This window comes from Corvus kubaryi, unplaced genomic scaffold (genome assembly GCF_017639235.1).
Source record: "Corvus kubaryi isolate FWS band 111438036 unplaced genomic scaffold, C.kubaryi_AGA036_p1.0 124, whole genome shotgun sequence".
Taxonomy (NCBI): domain Eukaryota; kingdom Metazoa; phylum Chordata; class Aves; order Passeriformes; family Corvidae; genus Corvus; species Corvus kubaryi.
In genome coordinates, this window is record NW_024580659.1 from 1,149,589 (window position 1) to 1,175,471 (window position 25,883).

General features: G+C 47.9%; 2 protein-coding genes across 8 annotated transcripts in view; one reads left to right on the forward strand and one right to left on the reverse strand.

Annotated features, from left to right (window-relative positions):
• On the forward strand, positions 1-10,777 carry CUNH3orf18 (chromosome unknown C3orf18 homolog). Of its 5 annotated transcripts, XM_042018785.1 has the most exons (6): positions 1-18; positions 1,075-1,364; positions 3,381-3,776; positions 5,086-5,111; positions 6,661-6,790; positions 8,076-10,777. In XM_042018785.1, exons 3-6 carry the CDS (start codon positions 3,543-3,545, stop codon positions 8,154-8,156), a joined length of 471 nt encoding a protein of 156 aa, XP_041874719.1. In that variant the 5' UTR covers positions 1-18; positions 1,075-1,364; positions 3,381-3,542; the 3' UTR covers positions 8,157-10,777. The 5 variants fall into 5 exon arrangements, with proteins under 5 accessions (XP_041874719.1, XP_041874735.1, XP_041874726.1 ...); XM_042018801.1 differs by lacking the exon at positions 1,075-1,364; XM_042018792.1 differs by lacking the exon at positions 1-18 and having other exon boundaries at positions 1,031-1,364; positions 3,385-3,776.
• An 862-nt stretch (positions 10,778-11,639) lies between these two features.
• The window catches only part of LOC121659995 (high mobility group protein HMGI-C-like), a 51,287-nt gene continuing 37,043 nt past the window's right edge, over positions 11,640-25,883 (reverse strand). For all 3 annotated transcript variants that reach the window (XM_042018834.1, XM_042018854.1, XM_042018844.1), the window contains exons 2-6: positions 20,082-20,288; positions 19,399-19,515; positions 18,922-18,969; positions 17,034-17,124; positions 11,640-14,440 (exon numbers count right to left, since the gene is read on the reverse strand). In XM_042018834.1, coding sequence (XP_041874768.1) covers positions 14,358-14,440; positions 17,034-17,124; positions 18,922-18,969; positions 19,399-19,515; positions 20,082-20,171 — 429 coding nt within the window. In that variant the 5' untranslated portion in view covers positions 20,172-20,288 and the 3' untranslated portion in view covers positions 11,640-14,357. The remainder of the gene's footprint in view (positions 14,441-17,033; positions 17,125-18,921; positions 18,970-19,398; positions 19,516-20,081; positions 20,289-25,883) is intronic.

The window sequence follows — 25,883 nt, forward strand, 5'->3', positions numbered from 1 at the left end:
CTTCGGCGGGAGCGCGCAGTAAGTGCCGGTCCCGGCCGCCCCGGCGCGGGGGACGCCTCCGGGGAGGGGCGGGCTGGGCCGGGCAGGGCCGGGCCGCGGGGGTGTCCGGCCACGCTGTCCTGTCCCTCCCGCGGGCATTACGGAGCTGGCACTGCGGAGGTACCACGGCCTTCTCGGGTTTTCCCCCATTCCGTCTTCCGGGAATAATCCAGTCCGGGTTTTCCCCCATTCCATCTTCCGGGAAGAATCCAGTCCGGGTTTTTCCCCATTCCGTACGCCGGGAACAATCCAGTCGGGGTTTTCCCCCGTGCCGAACTGCGGGCCCGAGCCGGCTGCAGGTGGGCGGCGGGAAGGGCTCTGCGGTCCGGAATCCGCCTGGAAACTTCCTCGGGATGGGGAAGGGGGGGCTTCCCGCCGGGATGGAGCCGCCGGGCAGCGCTGGGGTGCCACTGCCCGCACGGGGACAGGGCGGTCGCTGCTATTCCAGCGTGCGTCGGCGCGGCCTCAGAGGAGCGGTGGCATTGCTGGGGAGAGTTCCCGCGCCTGCTCCAGAGTGGGAAGGGGCCGTGTCCCTCTCGGACAGCGGGAGGGTGACAGCCAGAGAGCTCCGGGGCAGCTGGCAGACACGGTCAGGGCTTCCCCGCTGCCCTAGAGCCTGGTCAGCTCTGGAGCAGAGGTGGGGGAAGCCAAGGGCTCACCCAGGGGGAAGCTACGTCCCGTTGCCAGCAGCAACACAGTGCCGCTTGCACTGCTGAATTATTAGACACAAATCTCTGTTCCTGTCACACCCAGAACGAAACAGCAGCACAGAGAGATTAAAACCAGGACTAAGAAAAGGTTCAAGGTGCTGCCCAAAACAATTTTCTTCATCTCAGAAGTGAGCAGCACCTGTCAGAGATCAGTTTGGAAATGCTGGCTTAAGGAGAGAAACAAACGTGTTCTCCTTCTTCCCAGACCCAGCAGAACCCAGCTCAGAGCAGTCCTGGCTGTGTGAGGAGCTCTCTTGGTGCAATGGAACAATGCCAGCTGGCAGCAGCTGAGGAATCTGGTTCCTCTTCTCTTCTATTTGTGCAGGGACTCTGCTGGAACCTGCCAGTGATAGGTAGTAGCTGTCCCCGGCCCTACAGCTGCCAGCAGAGGCTTCGAGTGTGCCCAGCCTGCAGATCAAACTTCCAGCACCAGGATGACAACTGGGAAAGGAAGGTGGTGGGAAAGATGATCCACCCCAGCTCTATCGTGTAAGCTGTGGGCCCTGGGCCATCCTTGCGTTCAGCCTCCCCATCGGACTGTCTGCAGCCTGGACCAGGAGGAGCTGGGGAGCAGAAACAGCCCTATCTGGACCTGGAAGTGGTTGTCTAAGCCAGGTCAGAAGCCTTTGACACAGGACTGCTTTTAGAGCTAGGTCTGTGGGCATGGGAATCCTTCAGCATGAACAGGACACCGAGAGCAAGAACAAGAACCCCTGTTTGCCCTAGACTAGATTTTCAGCTGGCACATTTTAGCCCAGCCTTTTTTGGTTTCCAAAACTGACACCACATTCAGCTGAAGGCCTAATCCATTTTGCTTCCAAAATTTAGGACCTGTTCAAGATCTAGAGCCATACTCTGCAAAACCCTTGGGCCTGCTTCACTCCTTTCACTTAGGCTCTTTTTCCACTTTTTATTTCCTTGGTAGTGGCTTTTTTAAAGCCGGGTATATTATGGAAAGTTTCCCTGACTGGCACGAACTGATGGATTCTGCCTGAGCAGCTGCTCGATCTGCTCAATAATTCCTTCCCTTTCCCTGCTGCTGCTGTTGTTGTGACACTGATTTCAAATTTACCATCTTTGTGCCTGAATGTCCACTACACCTGAGCTCTGCTGTGGGCAGTAATGGCTGGGGAAGTCCAGGTGCCCTGTGGGTTAAGCAGAGTGCAGGGTCTAATGGTCAGTGAAGGGCACAGTCCCCTTCAGCTGCAATGAAGTCGTGACCCAGCACAGTGTTAGGAGGGACCACACCAGAACTGTTACTATTCACATTTCTCTGGAAACTCTTGGGAGTTTGACAGCTCCCACAGTCTCCCAGGCACTTCAAAATTCCCCTTTGCTTCACAAAGTTGTTTCCAGGAAGCTGAGATAGACCCTGAATGTGTGGCAAGGCATTTACCTGCTCAGGGAGCTGCAGGACAAGTCGAGGTGACTGCTCCAGCTGCTGACTGACCACAGCACAGCCTGGTGCTGCTGGCCTGGGGGGGTTTCCCTGTTCCAGTTGTTAGTGGCAGATGTTGATCACGCTGCTTCATGCAGTTGTGGACAGCAGGATGGCATCACAGCATGGGAACTGCATAGTAACCTTGCCTGGAATAGAAGAGAGTGGAGCAGAACAATGGCTCCGCTTTGCAGGCACATCTTCTTCTATTCAGAGCTCATTAACTCCTCTGTCCTGGCTGCATTCCAGCCCAGAGATGCAATGTCTGCTAAACTGCAGGGAAATTACCAGAGAACTGCTATAGAAGTTTTCAGGTCAGCTCAGCTCCAGAGGAAGCTGCGTTTTCAGGGAAGCAACTGATGATCTAAAGTTACATACAGTGCTTTTATAAACAAAGTGTGCAAATACTTCCCATAGGCTCATCCCATGGTGTTTTGCAACTCTTGATCATTTGCACAATAGAAGTATGAAGCAATTAAAGCCTTTTGTGTTCTCAGCATGAACAGATCTATCAAATTTCACAGCTCCAATCCAAAATTGGACTAATTTTAAAATTAGTATTGATAATTGCCAGTGCATGACTAAGCTTGAGTGGTGCTTTCATGAGGGATTGAGAAATACTTGGTGTCTTAGATGGAGGAGTGATGCAACCCACCCTTTCCAGAGCACAGGGATGAATAGCAGTGGGGCAATGAATAGTGCAGGGACCCACCAGTCACCAGTGACTACCACAACAGGGAACTCCTACTTTGGATTCAATAAAAAGCATCCTCAGCTATGGAAGTCTCACAGCTGAGTGTCATTTTATTGGGTATGTTCCCACTGAAAAGGGGATCCATGCAACTTTCCAAAAATTGAAAATAAGAGACAGAAGCAGGAAAATGCTCTATCCTGGGGCAGATAGAAACCACCTGGTTCAGCCTGGGGCAGACTGTGGACAAGGGTTCTGGGGTTGTCCCCACACAGAGCTCCAACTGACTGCAAGGAGGCAGAGCTGAAGCAGTGAGGGCAGAGTTATCACCAACTCCCAGTGAATCAGGCATGACTTTGGAGGATCTCAGTACCCCCAAAAAACCTTCTTCTTATTTTGAGTGGGCATTCCAAAACTATTCTGGTGGATTGGGGAACTGTGGGAAAGGTTGTGCCTGTCTCCAAGAGCTCTGCACCATTCATCTGTTCTCATTCCCTCCTAGGCAGAGTCCAGTGTGGTTCCTACCCCGAAGAAAACCCATCAGTGGTGGTGCTACAGGAGAGGTCTCACGTGAGGGCCCTCGATAGGAAGGACAGCTCTGCACTTCTGTAGCTGATGGGAGAGGACAACAGCTTGGTAACAGGAGCTACCAAGAGCTGGCAGGATGAGTTACAGCTCACCCTCTGTGCATGACTTGCATCACAGCACCCCCACCACAGCCAAGCCAGACCCAGGGACAGCTCTGGATGTGACTGTACCAGAAACAGCCACCGTAAGCCCTGAGACTACCAGTTTCAACAGCACCAAAATCCCGGATGTGGCCAGCACTGGACCTGGCATGAGCACCATGCTGCTTTCCTTTGGGATCATTACTGTGATTGGGTTGGCTGTAGCAATGGTAAGAGAGCCCAGCTAAACATTCCTGTCTCTTGAGGGTGGAGGGTGGCTAGAGGTTCTAGGACTGATTTGCATTGAATAATTTCTTTGCATTCTATTAAAGTCTCACCCAAAACTGCTGGGAACTGGTAGTTCCTGAGGTTCCTTTCTTTTTAAGGCCTTTATCCACTGCTCCAGTATTTCTGCAGTCTCCCTGAGCTCTGGTCCAAATGGGATTCCCAGCAGGCCTAGGAGAGGCCACATGTAGTATCAGTATTTGTTTTTAATAGCAGTAGGAAGTTCAGTTAAAAGAAAACAAAGCAGATTGTGTTCTGACTTGTTACCTGGAACAGCTGCATTGATTTAAACCTTCTCTTGGGCCCCACAAGAAAGTTTATCCATATTAACTTTTCAAGCAGACTGTTGAAACCATGTTAGTCTCCCCTGTGGACACGGAATAATTCTTTTTGAATTAAAGTGGCCTGAATCCACCTCAGCAAGACTCACCCTGGACTGCATTTCCAAGGTTCTGCTTGCTGGGTATCAGTCCTTGAGGGTTTGGTATGTCACTAACCTTGCCATTAATGCTGTGGGCAGAAGCTTTAGAGACCAGAGTTGTGTGCAAGGGCTGCAGCTCTCCTTTTGTTATGTAACCAGATCGTTTCCCTGCCAACAAAGAACAGAAGGTAGCAGCAAGCTCCCATTCCTCGTATGAGGAAGGGCTTCACTAATACAGCCATCAGAGGAGCCTATTGCAAAATTTCATTGCAGGCCCCAGGAGGAGTTTTTCCAAAAGCCCCTAAGAAAACCTGGAAATGGTCAAAAGTTCCCAAGAGCAACATCCAGCGTTCGTAGTTGTCAGAACAAGGCTGTGGAGGCCCAGAGCCTCCCTTTCTTCCCAGCACAGGCTGACAGAGGCAAGTCCCTGAGCATGCCCTCCCTCTTTGCTTCTTCCCTTTGTACTGGGGAGGGGGTAGCAGCACTTCTGCGCTGTAGGAAATCGACATGAGAATCACAAAGGGAAGCTTTTTCATCCATATACGTCCTGCAGCCACAGAAATGTGCTGAGCTACACCTGATAATACACCTAATACTCTTACTCCTACTAACACACCTAATACCAGGCCACTGAGCACTTACACACGATGTGCTGCCAAGCTCACAGTGATGCATATGAAGTGTCATTTTTGTTGTCACTTCTCCCTTCCCCCACTTTGGTGCACAGTGACACCAACCTTCTCTACCTCTCATCTGTGTGCCCAAAATTTCTCTTCTCAGCTATTCCCCATCCTGCTGGGACTGCTGTAATGATGCTTCTCTTTCTCCTTCAGGTTCTATATATCAGGAAGAGGAAGAGGTAAGTAACATCTGTTGGTAGCTGAAGGGAACTCAGAGCTTCAAAATCTAGAGCAAGCTCAGGAGCTAGGGAGATGATGGGGAGAGTGAAAGCGATGGCTGTGTGAGAACAAGGCTGCAGGGAGCAGCTGTGTGTGACTGAGGCAGGGACGCTGCACTCCTGGGACTGGCCCACCCTCTGACACCAGTGTGTCAAAGACTCCTCCACAGTTTTGGAAGGAGAGTAAAGCTGAGCAGGAGGAGGCCAGGGATCCTGAAAACTCATCACATTTCACCTATGAGATGCATGAAAACAAAGGAGAGGGTTATGTGTTTATAAAGAAGCTGGGAACTCCATCATGAAAGGTGTGGAGCTCAGGTTTCAGCCATTCCCAGATTCCTGTGTTTTCTAGCAGCCCAGGCAGTGACAGCAACTGGCAGCAGCACAGTGCAGAGATGCAGCTTCAGCCCAGGAGTTAATGTCTTAATTTCCTTGCTAAGCTCCTGGCTGAAAATAGAGAGGAGAGCAGCAGGCAGGGAGAAACACATCTTGGTTCTCCTGTCTCACAGCAGGGACTCCGGTGAAGATCCATAAGCTGTGGTACCTCCTCCCTCCCTGACTCCTTGGGGCAGGCCTGGCCAGGCCACAGACTTCCAGAAAGTGCTGCTGTCTGCTGTAAAATTTCTAAGCCCAACACCAAAGCCCGGGTCTGGGTGCTGCTGCAGGAGCAGCCAGTGCTTGGCCTGTGAAAATACCACTGCTGGAGATAATGGTTGTGCTGGCAAGCCCATAGAGAAGCAGGGGAAGAGTGTGTCATCCTAACACTTGCCAAAATAGCTATTTGTGGTGACACTGCCAGTAACTGCTTGTGTGTTTCCTTCTACCACCCTCCAAAACTCAGCTATAGCCAAAGGCAGGACTCAGTGTTTTCCCAGGAGCCACCCCATCCATCATCCATCTCTGAGGAGACCCCTTGGGTAATAAGTCATAGCTCTGTCTCTTGAAGCAATGATACAAGACTAGGAACAGTGTCCACAGGCATCAGCCCCCTGTGAGAATCTCTCTCTTTCCTATTTTCTATTTATTGTTTATTATTTTCTATTTAATTTTGTGTACTTCAGCCCCAGAGTTAAAGCACTCTCAGGCCACTGCAGCTTGAAATGAACTGCTGCTGGCAGACTGTGACATGGCAGGATGGGCTGGTGTGGGCAGAGGGACGGGGGAGAAGTCACAAAATGCCAAGCCAGTATGTTCCACTGTTTCTTTTGTCCCTCCACATAAAGCCTAATCTTTTAAGGTCTGCAGGAACTTACATCCTGATTCCTCTGTGTGTAAATGCCTGCCAACACAGATTAGCGATGGCAGTTAATCCCTGTAACTGCACTCTGGGTGTCTTCCACTCCTGCCAGCTGTGTGTAGTAGGTTCTTAGCCTCATCCAGCAAGAGCCATAGGAGCAGAATCCCTGTGCAGGAGGAGCAGCAGCCTGCAGAAAGGCTCAGCAGGGGGGTGGGGAAGCAGCCTGAGCTCTGTTCTTCTCAACCAACCCTTTCCCTCTCCTCCCATGGGCAGGCTGGAGAAGCTACGGCACCAGCTCATGCCCATGTACAACTTTGATCCCACTGAGGAGCAGGATGAGCTGGAGCAGGAGCTGCTGGAGCATGGGCGAGATGCAGCATCGTCCCAGGCATCACAGAACAAGGTAGGCAGCAACACCATGAGTGTCACTACAGCCACTGGTACCTGCACTGCTCTTGTTACAGGGTCAAGGAGATTTTGTCATGGGCTGCAGGGTAGGGAAGCCAAGTAAGACCTGAGGAGAACTTCCCCATCTCTGCTAGCCCTGGAAATAGGGACTTGAGCATTTTGGAGTGCTTAGGGTGGACTGAGGAGCCAGGCAGGTCTTTGACAGGAGGCTCTCTCCTTCCCAGTGTAACAAGAGGTAGGAGAAATAGGAAAGAAGGGCTTCTCACCACTGTTTGGGTCCAGCTTCACAGTGTTTTCTGTTCCCTTTGTCATCACCACCACACAAAAAGTGTTTTTAAAAGAGAGCCAGCAGGGATGGTTGGAACAGGCTGTCTCTTACCCAGTGACACAGCTTGTCCTTAGAGTAGACACACCTTTCCTTTCATGAATTGCTCTCCAGCTGCTCTGTGTTGCCCATGTCATCCTCTGCTTTTCCTGTTCAGGGGCAGGAGTTCTCCCAAACAGTTTCAGTTTCTACACACCTTATACCTTCAGATAATCTCTAGCAAGCTTGGTTTGGGCAGAAAGGGAAAGAGGAGATAATAAATACAACTATAATTATAAAATACTTACCTTGAGACATTCTCGACCTGCTAAAGAGCACAAAGATGTGTTGGAATATGAAAGATAATCAACGTATGGAACATAATAGTTTGGAAAAGCAGGAAGTGTGGTGTGTAAAAGCAAAGGATCTTGTCCTCTGAGTAGCACATACTAGGACAACATCAGATCCCTCTATTAGTCCACATAGGGGGCTTACCTGGAGGTAGTAAAGGGGGAAAATTGTAAGGCCAGAATTAACCTTAGCACAGTAAAAACAGATCCATCCTCTCCAGGGACTGGCCAGCAGGATACCTCAGATCCCTCTTGCTAATGCTTGGGAAGTACAAGAGTATAAAGATTTAATGTAAAAGGAGAGGGAGAGTCTAAAACAACAGCTCAAGCTCAGGCAATGGCACATTTCCAGGCCTTCTTGATATCTCAAGCCTTTTCAGGCTGCCTTGCATATATAAATAGTGAGACCCAGTAATCCAATGATGTGGGGATTTTAAACTGGCATGGATGTGCTAACTTACTCTCCAGCCTGTAGTATTTTCCTGTCACAGCCTTGTTAATGCCTTGTTAGCCAGGCAGCCTCCCCTGGAAGGGGTGAATGCAGTTCCAAGTGTGCAGCCTGTGCCCAAGCACAGCCCTGAGCCAAGGCAGCCGTGCTGGCTCTCAGCTCTCCTGCTCCCCTGCAGGTGCTGCTGACGAGTCAGGGAGCCCTGCAGAGACCCAGCCGCCTCGTGTTCACAGACATGGCCAATGCCATCAATGCATGACCAGGACCTGCCCTGCTCCAGGATCCTGCTGAGAACAAGGAGGATGAAGCCAACAAAGCAGTGACTTCCCTCAAGCATGGCTGATCCACCGAGCCCAGCTGGTCACCTGTTGGTTTGTGTTATAAATGGGCACAGGAAGTGCCATCAGTCTGGAAAGCCAACCCTTTGTAAGGGCAGTGGTGATTTTCTGCTGTGTCTGTTACCACTCTAAGGTCTTGAGCTCCAGTTTCTGGGCTGGCACTGCCTGGTAACACCTACCAAGCTTTGTGCTTAGGAACAGTGCCTGCCTTGTACAGATTAACCTGTCAGAGCACAGAGCTGTGGTCTGTGGGTCAGGGAAGGAGAGAGGTGCACGTTTCAGAGACCTTCTCCACTGGCTCTGTGTGCCCAGGCCCCAAGGAAAGTGATGGATGGGCCTCTGCAGTGACCGCAGCTCTGGCCGGTCCTGGGAGGGGACTGGTGGCAAAGCCTCTTTGAGCCAGGAGAGCTGCCTGCCCCAGCTGAGGGGTGACCTGGGGCACAGCAGGGAGAACACAACCTTGGGATTATCCCCTCCCAGGTGCATGGCTGCTGATAAATGTGCGTCAGGGTGATGTTGAAGCACGGGGAATTCACTGGCTTTAAAAAGTGAAGCGGTGAACATTTGGCCACTTAGATCTTAACTGAGGAAGTGGCTGAATATCCCAAATTAGAGCTACTCTATAGACAGAGGGATTTCACACAGCTAGAGGCAGGGACTGTCACTGTCTGGCTACTGGTCTTAGGAATAACAGTGCTCGGGCAACAAAGAGGAATTGAGCAGAACTGGGGGTTCTAATACCCCACAGCCCCTCCTGCTTTGGCTCAGGGAAGTTTCTGCAGTGCAGAGTGTTACCCAGGAAAAAGGATTAAGCTTTGAAATACTTTCTTTTAAATAAGGAAGAACATGTATTGGCTCAACAACAGCCCAGTGTTTGCCCCCAGAGATGACTAACAGCTGGTTTGTACTTCCTTACCTGCCAGGACCTGCAGTCAGAGCCTTCTCTTCTTCCTGCTGAAGGGAACACAGAGCTTTGCGTTAGCCTCTGCTCGAGTTACCTGCTAGGAACAGGTAGGTGGGACTAGACAGGTAAGCCAGGGGTTTCCCTGTAGCCCTGAAGCATCTCTCTGCCTGTGCATCCTTCAGGGCTGCAGGAGTAAGAGAGTGCAAAGGGTCTCTGGCCACCTTGGCATGTGGCACTGCAGCGTGGGGGCCTGTCCTCTGCAAGCCTTTTGATGGGCACTGGCCCCAAGTGCTGCAGACCAGCACAGCAGCCAGGGACCAGCATCAGAGCCCAGCCCTGCACTGATCACCTCCTGATCTTTGTGTGGTACAGGCATTTGTCAATCAGATTGTATTCCATCCACAGCACCAGTTAAAAGGGAATCAGGGCAAGCCAAAATTTGAATGCAGACCTAAAGCTTTATGCAAGGAGGTGTTTCAGAGCGGCAATTCAGGTATCATGTGCTTTGTTGCAAGTTTGGACCTGCCAGTTAGTTTTTGTTCTCCCACCTGTTTTCTTTTCTTCCCCCGTGTGATTGTTTTTTCCATATTCATTAAATGCAGACTGTTTCCTCAGCATATGCCCCTGACCCCTGCAGGGCACAGTACCTTACCAGCTCTTCCTCTTCCACTGACACAGCTGCCCTCAGGGCAGCTTTGCAGGGCTAAGTTGCTTTAGTTTGTCAGTATCCAGCTGTCTTTTTAGAACTAGGGATTTCTGGGAGTATAATATTAGGGGTTGGAGTGTGGAAAACAGCCTAGCCCTCATAGCCAGGAGATGTGGCAGGAGGCACTCCCAGGCTGCTGCTGTTTGCCCCCAGGGATGCTGCTGGGAGGAAGGTGCATGGATACAAATACTCACTGTAATGCAGATTAGGTCCTTAGAATTTGGAGTCTGTCTGTGGGTATTCCCAGTGATCAGCTGAGAGACAAATACATAAATACATCTGCTACCCACAGACACACTTCCCATCTCCTCCAGGTGCTCAGTGAGAGCAGCCACACATCTCATTTCTCCACTACCTCTCACCTTTCCATGCTCTGCAGCAGCACAGGGATGCAAGTGGCAGCAGGGGGGTCCAGCTATCCTAAATTGCAGCATTTTCCGCAGAAATCTTAGGATTGGAACTTTCATCTTTGTTTTAAACTCAACAAAAGGCAAGTGTGAGCTGAATTGTTTCCTCAATGCCTCAGCCCACTGCATGCCCTGCTCCCAGCTCTGTGTGCTGCAGTGGGAGCTGCCCAGCAGTGATTCCACCAGGCCAGGTGCAAACTGCACCTTGGTCCATGGTTTACTGAGATAAATCCTGTGCAATGAACACACCAACAGAGGAATTCTCTTGAACCATCCTTCCCTGTGATGGTAGGCTTTGTCCTGTGATGACTGCCCTTTAAAGTAAAGAAGTACAGATAGTAAGATTAAAAGAATATTATGGGTAATTGCTGGGCTCGTACTGGAGTATTGTTTTAGTTCCATAGCACCTCCTCTCACAGTTCTTGGAAGTATATGTATAATTTAGCAGAAGCATTATGATGTAATTTAATTCAAGTGTTTCTGTGTTTTAAAGCATTGAAATATAATTAAACTATTTACATGAAAGTCTAGTGTGATTGTCTTTTTTCCCCCCATCATCTGCATTTTCCCACAGAAACTGCTGGAGTGTATCCCCAGTATCTGCTGGTAATTTGTGTGCAGTGAATTCTCCTGCTCTTTCAAAAACTGAACTAAGTGTGGAAAAACTTGGAAGGGGAAGCTCTGTGGGGGTCAAAGTTTAGTGTTCTATAGCACAGAAACTCAGATCTCTTCAGAAAGGCTTGCTGGAGAAGTCAGGAGGGCAGGAGCTTCCAGCTGCCAGTCCTGGGCATCCAGAGTACAAAAAGAAATGCCAGTTTAGCCTTAAGCTGAATTCCTGCACAAACCAGGGGTTCATCAGCTCACCTGCAGCTCTGCCCAGGCCAAGGGGAACAGAACATGATGACATTGGTGATGTATTTCAGATTTGCTTCTGCCTCATCTGGCCCACAGCCCCAAGACCTGGGACTTGTTAGGAAAACTGTCTGATGAACAAGAGGCAATGCACAGGCAGAGAATTAATTGTACATAAAGCTCAATAGCTGTATAGCCCACAGAACAATGTGGGGGAGAAACAGACTCGACTGTGGAGACAGCTGGGTGTACACATGAAGCAGAACTGGCCTGTGTTCCCATCAAGCCTCCAAGGCACACAAAAGGATGGAATTAGGCACCCCCATTTGGGCTTAGGAGCCTGTCTGGTTTTCTCCATGTGTGATTCCTCCTGCTTATTATTTCTTACATCAGTCTGGGGCTGCTCCTCAATGACCAAATTTTTGTTTATAATCCCCAAAACTCCAGGTCAAAAGACACTCACTTTGTCCAGCAATGTGTGTATGTGAGCTGAGGGTGTTGCACAAGGAGGAGGCAAAGCATGAGCCTGAGGGGCTTTTGTTGAATACCTTTATTTAAAACAAACTTCAAGGCTAATTTGCAAGTTGCCAACACTCTCTATGCCTTCACCAAAACCATTTATGGGAAACTTCCAAACTTTGCTAGATAACAAACCTTGTTCAGCTCCTGTAACAACTGTAACGACCTCTTATTTTTGGCCAAGTCAGACCTAAGCTTCCTGAGCTTAAAAACACTTGACATGCATTTGCTTAAGAGGTAGGATTTGTCTACACAGAAAAGGTAATTAACTATATGGGAAATAAAAATGTTTATAATTTCAAAAAAGACAATTGATCCAGTGTGAGATCCTAGCTGTCTGAAGATGTCTGGAATTCTGCCCACCTTTCACAAGCACTGACTTCCATTCTAATTCTCTGCATAAACATGGAAGCTGAAGTTACGGATTGGGATTTCAACTACACACAGAAGAGCTCCTGAAAGAGTAGAATTCTGTTCTCCTCCAGCACTTGCATTTTTATGGAAATAAGTTCTCTACTGTGTTTTTTCAGGAGAGTGTTAAGAGGTAGCAAAGACTAGTTTTGGTTTTTTTTAATTTTAAGAGAAGTACTTCGTATGCACATCCCAGGAATACTGCTGACCTAAAGCAAATGGATTTACTATCTAGCCAAGCAGTTTGCACCCCTATTCCAGGCCACCAGCTGAGAAAGGACAGACTGATGTCACAGGAAAAGCTTGAGTCTCTTACAGATGTAATCCCTAATCCATTTAGGAGAAGCTGAAGTTCCAGTGTCACACAGTAACAGCTACTGCTCTCAGGTAGCAGGGGTTAATTAAACAGGCAGTACAGCCTTGCAACGAGAGTACTGAACCTGCCAACTCAACTGAAAATCAGGCACAGAAGTTGGTAAAATATTTTGGTTTGCTACTGGAGTGGCCTTTGAATGTAGACACGAACTGCAGCTGAACTTGTGTGTGCACTGAAGAGCAGCAGAGTTCAGGGGAGCACCAGCTGCACCTTCTCATGTAACCATCAACAGTACAGATTCACTTGTGTCATGTCCCACCTGAAGTTACCCCCACAGCAGGAGCTGGGGGTCAAACTCTTCCCGTACCTGGCAGTACAGCTCATCCTATAGCACAGGATTTAGGTCAGTCCCTGTGATCTAATCCATTCAGTCCTTGATTTCTCTGCTATTTGGTAGTGGAGGTACAAAGATTATCTGTGATGCAGTTTTCTGCTGCGACCACCAAGCTCCATATACAAGAGAGTGCCCTTAGGGCAAACCAGACACCCCACAGAACTGGGACTGGGACTCTCATCACTACTAGCAGAATTAATGGGATCAGGACTCATCAGTGCTAAACTGGGTGGACTGGAAAAAATTACCCAAAAGGAAAAAAACCCCACTTTTCACTCCATTATCTCTCCAATCAGTCTTTCTTCTTAATTCTACATACATTTTCTTGTGTTAAATAAATACCTGCCAAGGGAACAGAACTCTGATGAAAAGATAATAAATGAGTTCAATATATATGGCCATTTCATGGGTTTCTGCTATGCAACACCATAAATTTAAAGCCAATTATGTTCTGTTTAAATATTTAACACTGTAAAGCTAGCCAATTTTACATCCTGTCAGAGATAATTGAAATACCCACTTTGTCCCTTAATAGGCAAGGCAGAACATCCAGGAGATGGAAAATACCACCGGGATTTCAGTTTGCAACTGGATATTGGAAATACCCTCAATTCATCAGAATTTAACAAGTTCAGCTCTGACACCAAAAGCACAAATCTGCTAACAATGTGAAACTGAGAGCAGCCAGCAACAATCTCAAACCAACTGGCTACTGCTGTCTCCCAAAACTAAACTATCACCAGCTTTTGTTTGCATAGTTGTGACACTAGAGGACCCCACACACACGTGTTAGGGACTGAAATTAAACTAATTTAAATTGAATCCTGAGGCTATGTAAGGAAGCAACTTTTGTATAACTGGTTCTTTACAGACACTCCTTTGAAGGGATGAAATCCAGTGGCTGTGACTAAGCTTGTAAGCACTGTGCACTTGGAGCTGCTATCAAACTCAGGGGGAGAGCCACCAGGCCAGAAGAAGTTATAGGAGAAAGCCCTGAGCTGCTCATGTTAAGACAAAAAATTTCAGAATCAATCCCTAAGACATCAGGGTGCAAACTTTACCCTAAAGCACCAAATCACACAGAAACACTGGAACAGCAGCACAGGGCAAGCTGGAAATGCCATGAAGGTTTTTCTTTCTGAAATAATCAGGAAAGGACTCAAAGGCTGTCTTTCAGATGCAGTCCTTATCGCAACAGAGCAAAACTTAACTCCTGGCACTCTCCATCAGTCTGCCAGAGGTGATAATGGCAGACAAGCTCAGCCATTAGCTGTGTAAATAGATTTCCTTTCCTGTATCTGTATTGCTGAGTCAACAGTACCTTTCTGTTAAAATACTGCTCTCTGTGTCAGGGCAAGGCACCAGGTTATCCAAAGGGAAATGAATGTATCTCAAAAGATATACTACAAACTGTAAAAGGCATCTCTCCAACAAGGCATTTGCCATTTCTTCCCCTAAATCCCTGTTTGGATGTTTGGGGTAAACAAGTCCACAGGCAACAGGAGAGAGAGCTTGGCTAAAATTATCACAAATGAAGAATCTGAAATACAATATTAAAAATCCTGCTTGCTTTCCAGTCCTCTGGCTTCAGCAAGACATGAACAGGTGGGATGCTACTGAGCTGCAGCAGGGATGTTAAGACATCTGCTAAGACCAGTGGTTTTGCCGGACCTGGAACCGTCTTTTCCAGTGATGCCTAAAGAAAGATCATGGGAGAGAGAGGGTTAGAGCTTTGGGTCCAGGAGCCTGCTGCCCAGTACACCACCCCCTTACAGAGCCAGTGCAAGGTTGAGAGGTGACAAGGATCCATTCCCACTGCTCTTGTACCAGCTCCAGGCTAAATGGAGCTCCTGATACAAATGGCTTCCCTGGCAGCAGGGCTCAGCATGAGGCTTCTGAGGGCCCAGGAGTGACAGTCTGTGTGAAATTGTCTGGTTTCTGCTCTGCACACACTCATCAACCACCTCTGCTGACAGCAAGTATGTATTTCTTTGAATCCTCATGAGACACAAATTTCCAAAGTGCCCTACCCAATATTAACATCTTCTTCAGTAATGGTACTCAGGAAAAAAAACCCCAAATGCTTCTTGACCCAGAAAAACAGAAATGTTAATGCTGGAGTTCTGATGGCAGCATCTGCAGGTAGCAACACAATAGAGCCTGATCCATTAACAAAACTCCTGCCTGCTCTTGGATAACCTGGAGTCACCCATAACCAGTGACTTGGGAAAACCAGAGCTAGAACCCCAGGCCAAGGCCATGGGAAAAAACCCAGCTGGCTTTAAAGCAGCTCTCTGCCCCACTGCAGGATTGCAAATCTTGCTTATTTCTGATTCAGCTCTTCCTATGTCTTGATTTACCCCATAACAAACTGAAAGGCAGTCAGTTTTATTTCAGCAATTCATGTTAATGCTGCAGACACAAAGCCCAGGGCAGATCTCTTTCCCACTTGGAGTTGTGCAGTGTACAACCTGCAGGACGGGCAAGTACATGTACCCTCCCATCCCCTCCCTAGTACAGCATCTCAGAAATCCCCACCTGGAAGCAAAGAGCAAACCACCAAAGCCCTCAACGGCCGATGCTCTGGCTGTGTCTATAGGAGAAGATCATTATGTGATCACAGACTCCTGCTAACAAGTCTCAAGAGCAGTAGCCTCCTGCACGAGTAGCACAAAAACTTGCAGGCATATAATAAACCCAGACTCATGGAATGGGTTAATCCAGAAACTGCCTGTCTGCAAGCTGCTACAGCTGCACCGTGCTTGCAAACGAGCCCCAGGATAGCTTCCAGTAAGTCAGAAGCTTTAAGCCAGGATTACCGCTCCATCTCAAGCTCCTGAGCAAATAACTTTAGAAGTTTTCCAGAGGATTTCCCGGTTTCATACTGTACATGCTTACCCCCACTGACTTCCTGGCTGTTTTTTTTTTTTCTCACAGAAGTGCAGACCCTCCCCAAGAGCAGAAGTCCCCTCTCCATGCCTGGCCTGGGGGGAGCACAGTGGTTGGGGCTGCACTATCATGTGCTGCACGGCCGTCTCCCAGCGACCGCAGCATCCGCTGATCCTGTCACATCTGCTTCTACCTCACTGCAACAGCAGGGAAACGGATTCCTCCTGTCACTGCCCCGGGTCCCATTCAAACTGAAAGGAAGAAGAAATTACCCACACTGGCTGTGGTTTGGGGCGATGCTCAACTGTACCAAAGGCGGCGGTGGCCGGGCCGGAGGTGAGCTCATCCCCTGTGAGCCTGCGGCTCCGCTGATGTCAGCGCACAACTCCGTGGCAGGAAGTGATACGGGAGCAGGAGCCCCAGAGGAAACTGAATTGAGCAACTGAGGTTAACTCCCCTGGCATTGAATCATGTGGCATTTCCAGGGACTTTCTAAGAACCCGGGGCTGGGCTGGGCTCTGCTGCCCAGTGTCGGTTCGCTCGCTTCGCACGCCAACGGCAGGAGGGAGCAGCTGTGCTGCCACGTGGCAAACCAGGCAACTTCTGCCTTCCCTGGGCTCCTGGCCCCTTCTGCCTCCAGGGAAAACACTTCATGAAGAGCTTCCTACAAGGCCCATGGAAGGTAGGACATAGATGCACACAAGTTCTCCTGGAATCTACCTCAGAAATGGCCCTGAAAGGTTGGACTCAAATTTGTACTTTCTCAGGGTTGAAGTGAGGCTGGGGCTCTGGGTGGTGCATCTGTACATTCCTACAGCAGTGATAACTGTCATCTGGCATCTCATCTCAGAGAAGCTTAGATAAATTGAGCCTTCTACAGAAACTGGCCAGTGCCATCATGGTGCTGCTGAGGCACCTCTGCCAGTGCCTGCAAGCTCTGCCTTAGAGTACAAGCCAGGAAGAGAGAGGAAGACCATCATGGAAGCATTCTGGAGTCAATCCAGAGTACTAAGATGTCCCAAATACCATGGGATTTTTTTATCCATAATTTTTTTCAAGTAAGGCAAGACATTAACAATAGACTACTTTCACTTTGTACACACCAGCCAGAAAATTCCACTGAGCTGCACACCTGTACCAGTGACCAGAACCTCAGATGTGTGACTTCTTGGGAAGACAGAGATTTTCTTCTCTCCTTTTTTTTCTACCTCCACTTCTGCTGAAGTAGTCACAACTGAATTAGATGGAATGGGCCTGGAAGCCTTCCAAATGCTCCTCTGTTTGTAGGATTTACCAGAAAGGCTGCAGCCAGTGCTAGAGCTTTGTGGGTATGTGCATGCTTTGCCAGAGCGTGGCTGCACTGTTTAGTCTTGTGTAATTGTGATTATCTAATTTCATACCCTGTGTGGCTGGTGCCGAGTTCAAATTCAAGTCACTGCTTTCCTGAGGATTTCCTCCCTGAGACTCTCCTTCTTGGACCACTGCTTGAGGCTACAAAGAAAGACACCAAAAATAAACAACTCCCCACATGCAAAATTACGTATCGAAAGACAAAACTGCAAATACACAAAGTAGATAGATTATTATTAGATTATTATTTAACCAAGACTGTGCAGCCCTGACAACACACCCATTTGCCACCAACTCCTACACCCAACCACAGGCAAGAGCACACACCAGGGCAGGTAGTGTCCATACACATTCACAACTGTCTGAATCGCTGTTAGAATCCATAATGGACCATCCCATTACCAGGCTTGTAGAGAGACACACAGCCCAACACTTCAAAAACATCTGCCCATTATGCAGCTGTGAAGAATTTTTTTCATCAAGAATATTTTCTAGATTTCAGGATAATTCCCTGTCTTGACCAGCTAAACATTTTGTCTATTGACAGTTAAAACCAAAATGATCTTTTTCTTCTGCTTTGGTTTTGCCCCCCAAAAATCCTTCAGCTGTTTCATTCTGAACTGAAACATCAGAATGCTTCACTAACCAAACTTCAAATGGCACATTTTGAAATGTTAACTCTACGTCCTCCTGCTTGTCTTTGAGATTTGTCAGTCCACAAATGACACCAGCAGAACTCACTGGGTAAGGTTTTGTTCTGTAAGACACAGACACTTCTGCCTCTGATGATTTTCCATAGAGCTTGAGGATCCCAATTTGCACAGCTGGTTGCTTTAAGCACTAGTAACACACCAGACTTCCCTAACCAGTGTATTTAAATAATGTAATATCAATGGGCTTAGGAAAAGCAATGGGGTTTGAGCAAGAGCAATGTGCTGAACTAGACTGTTACCTTCTCACCTGGACTGCAGGGAAGGAACAGATTTATGGAACAGTTCCCTTATCTGGGGCATTCTGCACAGGGTTTGCAGTTTCCCACTATCCAGGATATATTTGCATGGCAAGGTCACTGTCACATCAGAAAAGACTTCTGACCTCTCCCATATCCTGGCACTTCCTTGCTAGTGAACATTTCCTTCCAAGCCTTCTGTGTGGCCCTCACAGGCTGCTCTGTCCCTCTGCTTCTGCTGAACCAGAAGTGTCCCTTTCCCTCCTGAGTACTCTTGTGCCACCATAGGTGTACAACAAACCTATGGATTACAGCAGCAAGGGCACAGCTTGGGGTTGGGTTTAGCAAAGTTTGTGATGAACACTAAATAATGGTTTGTGGCTGTTGTGGGGTTTTTTAATCACTCCCAATGACAGATAACATCCCATTAATTGTTCACAGGACTGAATAGCCTTATTAATTAAAAGCTTTTGTCTTGTTTTTACACCTGGAATGTTTTCTCGTCAGCTATTGATTCTTATGAATCCTTTGTTCACTGCATAAAAGAGTCTCCTGCCAGCAGGACTCAAAAGTTTCTCCATTCATCAAATTTTCTTTTCTCTTAATTTAAAATTTCTTCTTTTGAGATAAACTGACATGCTAAGCAATCACTTCAGTCTTTCAAGTCTCCTGGGAACACAACCCCTTCTCTGTAAGAAAGCATGGAATCTCTAGTCTGACATTCCAAGCCTGAGAAAGTGCCATACTGTGGAAGTCTAGCATGTCTTGAATTAAGCACAGCATCTCTCTCCCCTGGGCTCTCAGAATTCTTCAGTAGCTGAATCTTGGAGGCCATCAGGAAGGCAGTCAGAGCTTTCCTAATTATTTCCAGGCTACCAAGGCTGAAAGAATGTTGTGGCAGACACAGAGTCTGAGAAGGGCAAACACAGCTGAAAGGTCCCCAGGATCTGTGACTGGAGAAGAGGAAAAGGACTGAACATCATACTCACCCACTTGCGGGGCCTCCCTCTTCCTCTTTTCCCAGCAGAAGGTTCTGCCTTTATTGAAAACAAAGCGGGAAAAAATATTGTCAGCTCTCATATTTGCTGGGCATTGGGACAAACTGAACATGGCCACAGTGACCTTTGTATAAAGGTCTTGTCTCACAAGTAGCAGAAAAAGCAAAAGCTGGGGATAGAAGACAGTTGAGGAGGAAACACCTGCCTGACTGCACTGGTTGTGATTATTTGGCAGTGGTGGAGGAGAAGCACTGGAAGGAAACTGCTGAACAGGCAGTGGCAACACAGGAAGGCTGGGAGGTGAGTAAGGGCTGAAACCACAATAACTGATTTGTCCAACAGTGGCAATTAAAGCTGAGCTGAATTAGGGGCAACTTTCACTATCTTTAAGCCAAGAGAAACATTATTGCTTGCCTCTCTGGCAGTGCTTCTCTCCCCTGTAAATGAATATAAGCTGTTTCCTCTCACCTTTCCCCCAGTTAGAGCAGTCACTTTCTTGCTTCCTTTTGGCCTTCCTCGGGGTTTCTTTGCTGGCTGTGGTTCCACAGCATCCTGTGGGATAACAGCTGTGTTTCCAGCATCCTCCTGGGATAAAAGGAGAAAACCATTTAAGCAGGATGATCCCTGAAACAATTTACATTCTCTTACTCTGGTACATCTTGGACTGTCTTACCCCACTAAGAGCACCCAGACCACTAAATAGCTGGTTGTCTCTGCTTTTCCAGCTGTGAAGTGCATTAGAAGGTGACCAGCAATACTTCTACACCTTTTTGTCTTTTGGGCTGAGGAAATGAGTAAGTTCAAAGAACTCTGACCAAGGGGCCTTCCCTGTTCCATCCAATTACTGGTGCAGGAACAGAGGGTGATGACACAGGAAAGTCTCCAGGCTAGAACAGAGAGCTGGTCAGCTCCTCTCACACATGTCCTGGCTGAACTGTCACTGCGCCTGTCACATCAGAGGTGCCTCTGAGGCCAGGAGCAGAGATTTCCCAGGGTGCAGATCCTGCTGCTGTCCTGGGGAGCCCTAGCATCTGCCACACCTCTCCCTCCCTTGTCCTTGTTAGCAAGCAGCTTCCCAGGGCTGCCTGCAAATCCCATCAGGCTTCTACCATGGCATCCTCAGGCAGCCTCTTGGGATGATGTTGCCTTACCTGTGGCTGCTTCTTTGGTCTCCCCCTCTTTCTCTTCAGGCCCTCAGTCAGTGTAGCTGAGATGGGATTCTCTGGTCCCTTGTTGCTCATGTTGGTACTTTCCACAGTTTGCAGATTATAATCCAACACGTTATTTTTCCTGGACTGGGAAAGAAAACTTGTCTTCTCTTTTTTTATCTTGTTATGGATTCTCTTCTACCTGAAAGGCTGAAATGATGAGAAAGAATCAGGCATGGCAGCTTGCTATTGTTTTCATCAGCTGCAGGAGTCCACAACAGACATTTAGGAGCATAACTGTGCTCTATAAATGTTCTAAAACCATTCTTTTACCTGGACTATTCCTCAGCTTTCTGAGGCTTTTGGCCAAAGGAGCTGATTGCTCCAGGCATGGAGTGTGCTGGTACCTGCATCTACCTTTCCCTACCTTGGCCAGTTTAATCTGAACCAACAAAGACAATGCAGCTCTCTGAACTCCACTCTTAGGAGGCTCCCTCCACCCAAAGAGGAAGGGGGTGGGAGATAAAGTGGTGGTGGTGAGTTATAAATGCATCAGTCAAGGGTAGATCTTCCTCTGGAGCTCCTGTATTGTCAGATACCAAAGCTAATCCTGAGACCAAAATCTACAGCTAAGTGAGCCTTACATGAGGATGCTTGAGAGAGCAAGCCTAAGGCACAAACTCTTAGAAGTCTGGCACTGGAGCTGCCCCTCAAAGGTTTGTTCTTTGTCACTGACTGAACAGGCACTGTCTGGAGACATGGCCTGACCCCATTCAGTGCACTCAGCCTCTGATTCTACATGAGGCCCACTGTTTTCTACAGGACAACACAAGTTCCCCACACCTGGATTTTGGATCTTGAGCACTAGCTTGTCTGCTGGAAGTTTGAATCAGCAGACTTGTCAGCCTCCCTGGCCCCAAGCACTGCTCAGTGCCTGCTGTGGTTGGAATGAGCCCTGATCCAACTTGTCTGCTCTCAGAAATAACCAAGATGAGGAGCTGGTGAGAGTACACAGGAAACCAGTGACTTTCCCTGCTTCTGCTTGAGGTTTCTCTTCTGCCATGTCTGCCAGAGAAGGGGGAGGTATGACTGTGAGCCTGCACACCCTCACATCCCAAAGCAGGAAGAGGAAGGGAGACCTTGATCAGAACCTCAGCAGAAGCCTGAATCCCAGGCACATTAAGAGAGGTGGGGGGGTCACTGAAGTCTTGCTTGTGTGCAAGTCAAAACCTCGCCAAGGATCTGAGCTCAGTCCACTTGCAGCACCTCCAGACCTTGGCTCTCCTTTCCTTCTTGCACACAAGGGAGGGCTCAAGAAGATGGGAGAGGATGAGGAGGCTGAGCTTGGCTGAACAGAGGCCTGCAGTGCTGGCTGAATCCTCTTTTGTCAGTAGTTCTTACCACAAAATACACAGCTGAGAATAGTGCAGTTGGGAAAGCAGCATCATTCATTGCTCAGGAAAGCAGGAATATCCAGATGAATTATGCATTAATACCTTCTCTGCAAAACCATCACCTGAGAATTTTTTTTATTTTTTTTTTGCAACTCCTTACCTGTTTTATTTCTTCTTTTCCACCTGCTAAATGAAAGATAACAGCAAGCTTAAAGAGCTCTTTGCCCCATTGGCCTTGAGCACTGCTGGGTCCCCAGGTCCCTCCACCAGGCTCTACCTGAGGCAATAAAGGCAGTACTGCAAGTAAGGGCACAGCTGCACCACGTAGAAGAGTGTGACTTTTTTGTTCAAAATAATGCTGGAGGGCAGCAGCTGGGCTCAGTTCCAGTTCATGCATGAGCAGCCCTACCAAGAAAACTCCCTGGATGCCCCTTTGTGCACACTCTTGGGCCCCAGCTCACAGGTGCTGCTGCATACTCAGCTTTTCTATCAAACCCTCTGATCAGAGGGCAATGGAAAGACTACAGCTCAGGTCTCCGAGTTCAGGCTGAATCTGGAGGAGAGGCAGTTAGGGGAAAAAAAGTTTCTTTGTACTTGCAAGCCACACAGTTGCCACCAAGTCCCTGAGAGACAAGCATGAAACACTTGCAGTCTCTTTCAGAGAAGAGCTGTGCTTTTACAGACACAGTTTTGTAGTCTGATCATATGTTCAAGTTCCAAAGATGAGAGGACCCTAACTGAGGATGACAACAAATATTCTGCCTTCTGGCCAGCTACAGTTCCTTGTGCCTGTATTTCCTGATCAGAATTGGAGCTCAAATAGGCTGGTGTTGGCCTCTGGAGCTGGCTGAGATAGGAGGGGGTCACTGATGTGCCCAGGCTCTGGACTGCCCTAGCAGGAGAGAGGCCCCAGTGCCTCTTCCCAAAGGCAGGTCTAAGCCAGCCCCAGCTCATGTCACACACATCTGCTCCCAGATCAGCCCAGTGTGCTGCAAAGGTGGTTTGAACCCTCCAGAGCCTGAGCCTTCCCTCAGCTGCCAGTGGAAAGGGAACAGATATGGCCAAAGGAATGGACAAGTGTGAAAGTGCTGTCCAAGCTAGATCCCTGAGCAGAGATTACAGCTGCTTATCTGGGGGAGGCTGTGCTGATAGGAGGGTGCAGTTAAGCACCTTCATTCTATTTTCAGCCTCAGCTTGTGTTCTCTGCTTGGTCACCACAGGCTGGACATCCAGAATCTGACAGTGTCACTGACAGATGCAGCAAGGAAACTTCCAACCTTCACTCCATATTCTAACACAATGTGTGCAGTTGTGACACACACTGAAGCCATTGCTCTTATTGACTCAACCTCTCTAAAGAGTTCACTGTAACTGGCACCTGCCTAGAATCCAAATTTTGCATGTCATTATTCAAGTGGGAGCAACCACAATGCACAGAATTCATTTTTCCCCAGAGGCAAAGAAAGTCAGTTCTTGCACAATGTTTTTTTTGCTAAACCTTGCTACACTAATACACTCTACAATGCCTTTAACACATTTGGTCAGCTTTTTACAAACAGGACTGCAGACAAATGCACAGAGATTGCCAGGAGATAGCAGTGTCTTTGTACATCTCTCTTCCACCTTCCCATCACCCACCAAAGGCACATCCTTCTCGAAGCTGAAAAGAAAAACACACAAGCAAAGCTACACAAGCATCAGCCCTTAGGGCTTTTGTAAGCTTTACATGACTCAAGGCAAGATGCAGACAAAGCAGAAGCACCCACTGCAATTTTACTTCAAATTTTTCAACAACTTTCCATGTTCACATATAAACCCCCAAGCCAATATTGAGTTGCATTGTATACCGAAAACCGAGTATACCTTCCAGGGTCACTGCACTCCCTGCTGGGACTGGAGCCAGCAGAGCTGAATTCCAGGCCTACACTCTGTCCACAAGGGCACAAGATCTAAAAAACCTATCCAAATGTTTGTGGGCCTTAGATCACCTTTATCACTCATATAAACAGCTTTGCAAATGGTGCAGGCATGTGAATGCATGGTTTTGGCAGTACTGAGCCTCTGTGTTGCAGAGACATCACCTAAAAGAAAACACCTCATGTCCCAAATGCATTCCCAGGCACCTGGCAGAGGGCAGGGAATCCTCAGTGTCATAGCACTTCATACCTGATTTAAGTCCTAAGTTGTACAAAGCCAGTTTTTCTAGCATAGCAAGTTCTCAGGAAAGAAAAGCTCCTTCCGGGGGCAATGGAGTTGTAGCCTAACACAGAGTATTGAACAGCGTTCTTGAGGGACTTTTCCCTTTCCATAGACTACAGAGGAAGCCTTGGGGATGAGGCTGCTGACTTGGGAAGGTAAATTAAATGGCAGAACCCCTCCCTGTTTGTTTCCTCAGGGAGGTTAGATTTTAGGCTGTGTCCTTGGGAGGAACTTGGTATGACACAGGGATGCTTGAGACATCACACTAAACCCCCTGAACTGTGTGCATGATTGACAGCAAACACTGCCAGAAACACTTCTCTGGCTGCAGTGCTCAATTACAAACTAAAAGCTCTCAAAGCCTTTTACAAAGCATAATGGGAGTGGGATTATTAGAGACCCTGCATTATAGCCTTAACTCCAGCACTGTCTCTATAATTATATGAAAAAATATCTCCCAAGCACAACTCCCACTTAGCAGCACAGCACCATTGTGCTGCTGTCATGTGTGACAAAGCAAACCCAGGGGAACTTCACTGGTGTCAGCGTGGTCACTCTTTATTCCCTCTGGTAAAAGACTGAGGGAAATATTTGGCCCAAGCCCTGCATCAAGCAGAGGATGATAAAAGACTTTGTTAGTCAAGACATCTAAAGAAGAGATGGACTAAAAAGGCCAGGCAGGGAGAAAACTCTCATTCCAATAACTGCAGCAATAACAATCTGTGCTCGTATTATGAGAAATTACTTTCACCTTCCGAGAAATCAAATGCTCGTATCTTTTCAGATCTCGCAGTAGATCAAGATGTAACACAGCTCATTGCAGTTCCCCATGGACAGTTCTACCAGAAAAGCAGGACAGCCAAGCACTGGAACAGCTCCCTTGGGAAAGTACAGTGGCAGTAACACTCTGGCAAATGTGCCTTTTCTGCCAGACTTTTCTGCAGAAAGAGGAACTTATGGGCTACTAAATCAAGTTTGTGGCAACAGCAGGTAACTGCCACAGTCTCATAAATCGTTTCTCAAAATCATAACTAACCTCTCTAGGTGATTTCCCGGACTACTTTAAGCGACTAAGTCTAAAGCTTCTTTGATCTCATGCTTAAAAGTCCCCTAGTTCCTTGCCTGTTAGGTTTTTCTTAATGAGAGATTTATTGTCACTTGTTCTTGCATCACCAGTCCTTCAGTAGCAACATTTCTCTCCCCTCCATTTTTAATCTCTACCAGATTACACACCTCCCTCATCTTGCCTGGCTGAATAAACCAGCACGTTTGTTTCTTGAATGTGATCGTATCTCTTGATCATTTTGGTTGTCATTTACACCCTTTCCAATCTGATCTCAACACTTTGAGCACAATAAAGATTCTTACTCTCAAAACTATTTTCAGTGAGGACAGCTTGACTAACTTAACTTCACATGGATCTGAGAAGCGTGGGCTAAGCAACACTTCAGTGGGGAAAATTCAGTTCTTGTATAACATCAATAGCATTGGCTTCCAAAATGATTTAACCAGCAAGCTATTCCACCACCTCCAATGTATCCTGACTGACAGAATACCCAGGTCAGAAGACAGAAACTATTTAAGCTTACAGAGGACAAAAAATACAGGAACCATACGGGCTTCCGTGCTTCATATCAGTTCTAGAGACTTGCTCAAGGTCTGAACGGGAATTTCTGTAGCTGTACCAACAGTTACATTTCCAACTCAGTTACAGACTTCTCTGTGCCACCCTAATCAAAATGCCCTTGTGTGTCTCAGTTGTCCATCCCCAAACTGGTGCATAGCTCCCTGACTGCTGAGCTACACTGGGGGTGGGGCTGAGGGCAAAGAGCCCGAGCGAGGCAGGCAAAGGCCATCCTGCCTGGGCCTGTTCCAACACCGTCAGCAAAGCAGGCAAGGCTGGGACAGGAGCTTATGGACTAAAGACCTATCTACCAGAAAACAGTGCCAGGAGCTTTTTTTTAACATTAGAGACATGCACAGCTACATGGGAAAAGGGCTGATAATTACTGAGTTTCAGGCAATGATGCAGACATGAACAGGCTTCTTACAGTCAGAGCAGGCAGAACAAGGAGGCAGTTAACCATCCCAAGAAGCCATAGAAAAGCACTGCAGGGATACCAAGATCAGAAAGGAAGAGAGATCTGGAATCTCTTCTGGACTCTGAACTTGGCAAGTCATGTAATCTTCCTACACTTCTCATTTTCTCTCT

What these genes read in the sequence shown, in the direction of transcription:
- CUNH3orf18 (XM_042018785.1), top strand. Translation starts at nt 3,543, where the DNA reads ATGAGTTACAGCTCACCCTCTGTGCATGACTTGCATCACAGCACCCCC. An exon ending in TATATCAGGAAGAGGAAGAG is followed by an intron (nt 5,112 to 6,660) that starts GTAAGTAACATC and finishes TCCCATGGGCAG; the next exon opens with GCTGGAGAAGCTACGGCACC. An exon ending in CCCAGGCATCACAGAACAAG is followed by an intron (nt 6,791 to 8,075) that starts GTAGGCAGCAAC and finishes GCTCCCCTGCAG; the next exon opens with GTGCTGCTGACGAGTCAGGG.